This window comes from Colletotrichum orchidophilum (genome assembly GCF_001831195.1).
Source record: "Colletotrichum orchidophilum strain IMI 309357 chromosome Unknown Scaffold_316.1, whole genome shotgun sequence".
Lineage (NCBI taxonomy): Eukaryota > Fungi > Ascomycota > Sordariomycetes > Glomerellales > Glomerellaceae > Colletotrichum > Colletotrichum orchidophilum.
In genome coordinates this window covers 3,143-4,267 of record NW_019173270.1, presented here as the reverse complement: position 1 = coordinate 4,267, position 1,125 = coordinate 3,143, and the positions used below count along the sequence as shown (strand labels likewise).

At 51.6% G+C, this 1,125-nt stretch overlaps 1 protein-coding gene across 1 annotated transcript; it reads left to right on the top strand.

Moving 5' to 3' along the window:
* Window positions 1-229: 229 nt before the first annotated feature.
* CORC01_14493 (uncharacterized protein) lies at window positions 230-1,109 on the top strand (the record flags this gene model as incomplete). Its single annotated transcript, XM_022626099.1, has 2 exons — window positions 230-568; window positions 615-1,109. The coding sequence occupies 2 exons, from the start codon at window positions 230-232 to the stop codon at window positions 1,107-1,109; spliced, it is 834 nt and encodes a 277-aa protein (XP_022467393.1).
* Between the last annotated feature and the right edge of the window lie 16 nt (window positions 1,110-1,125).

The window sequence follows — 1,125 nt, the reverse complement described above, 5'->3', positions numbered from 1 at the left end:
GGAACACTTCTTGTTTTCGCCACGAACGCAGGAGGCCGCATACAGGGCCGCGATGCAAAGTCCAGGGATTTCTGCGTCATACAGGTGTGACACCCGATCGTTGCGCAGACATGCGGTCAGCGGTTGGCGCACGCATTGGACATTGAAAAGGCAGCCTTCCGTGAATTGCAACCGCTTCTGACGCATTCCTCCTCTGTGTTCATACCACCCAACTTTCCTCCATCTCATAATGTCGTTCGCCTGTGGGACTTGCTGGCAGACTTGGCCAGCGTGGAGATCCCGAGATCAGCATGTCGCTGCCAAGTTCCACAAGGTGCCCGATTTCGAATGCGATACATGCCACCGCTATTTCGACAGACAAACAGCCGTGGAACAGCACATGAACACCCTTGGTCACTGGGCGGAGTCTTCATCAACTAGCTCGGATGGATCAGAGTATGACTGCTACTATAATGGGTGCACCGAATGCTTTAATAGCGAACAAGAACTTGAGGATCACGAAGTGCATGAACACTACTACTGCAGTTCGTGCGACCGAGAATTTCACGACGCAAATAACATTGAAATGGTTCGTTCTTGAGTACTTGATTGATAACAGGGGCTGATATTAGCAGCACCGCAAGAGCAAGCAGCATCTTGGCAAGAATCAACATTGTTATTTCTGTGGGAAACCGTACGTGACAGCGGCGGGCATTTTCTATCATCTAGAGCGGGGGAAATGTCCCAAAGCCCCACTAGATCGGATGAAGGTCTACGAGGCCATCAAGCGGAGAGACCCGAATGGGCTGATCACTGAGAGACTGCGTCAGTGGTCTGCTAGCAGTCTGGAAGCTACAGCAGCGTCCTGGAACCCTAGCAGTGAGACTTTCAACTGTCCTCTCTGCGACAGGTCCTTCAAACGCCTCGACTCCCTAAACCAGCACCTTCAGTCGCCTAAGCATCAGAAGAAATTCTACCATTGCCCACATCAACGTTGCCAGCACGAGTTTAGCGAGTTTGCCGCTCTTACGGAACATTTGCAAAGCGAAAGCTGCAACTACATCACCTTCGAGGCTGTGCAGGAAACGGCGAAGCGTATCTTCGACCCTGGCCGCATGATTGCGTTTTAGTGGCGGAAATAGAATA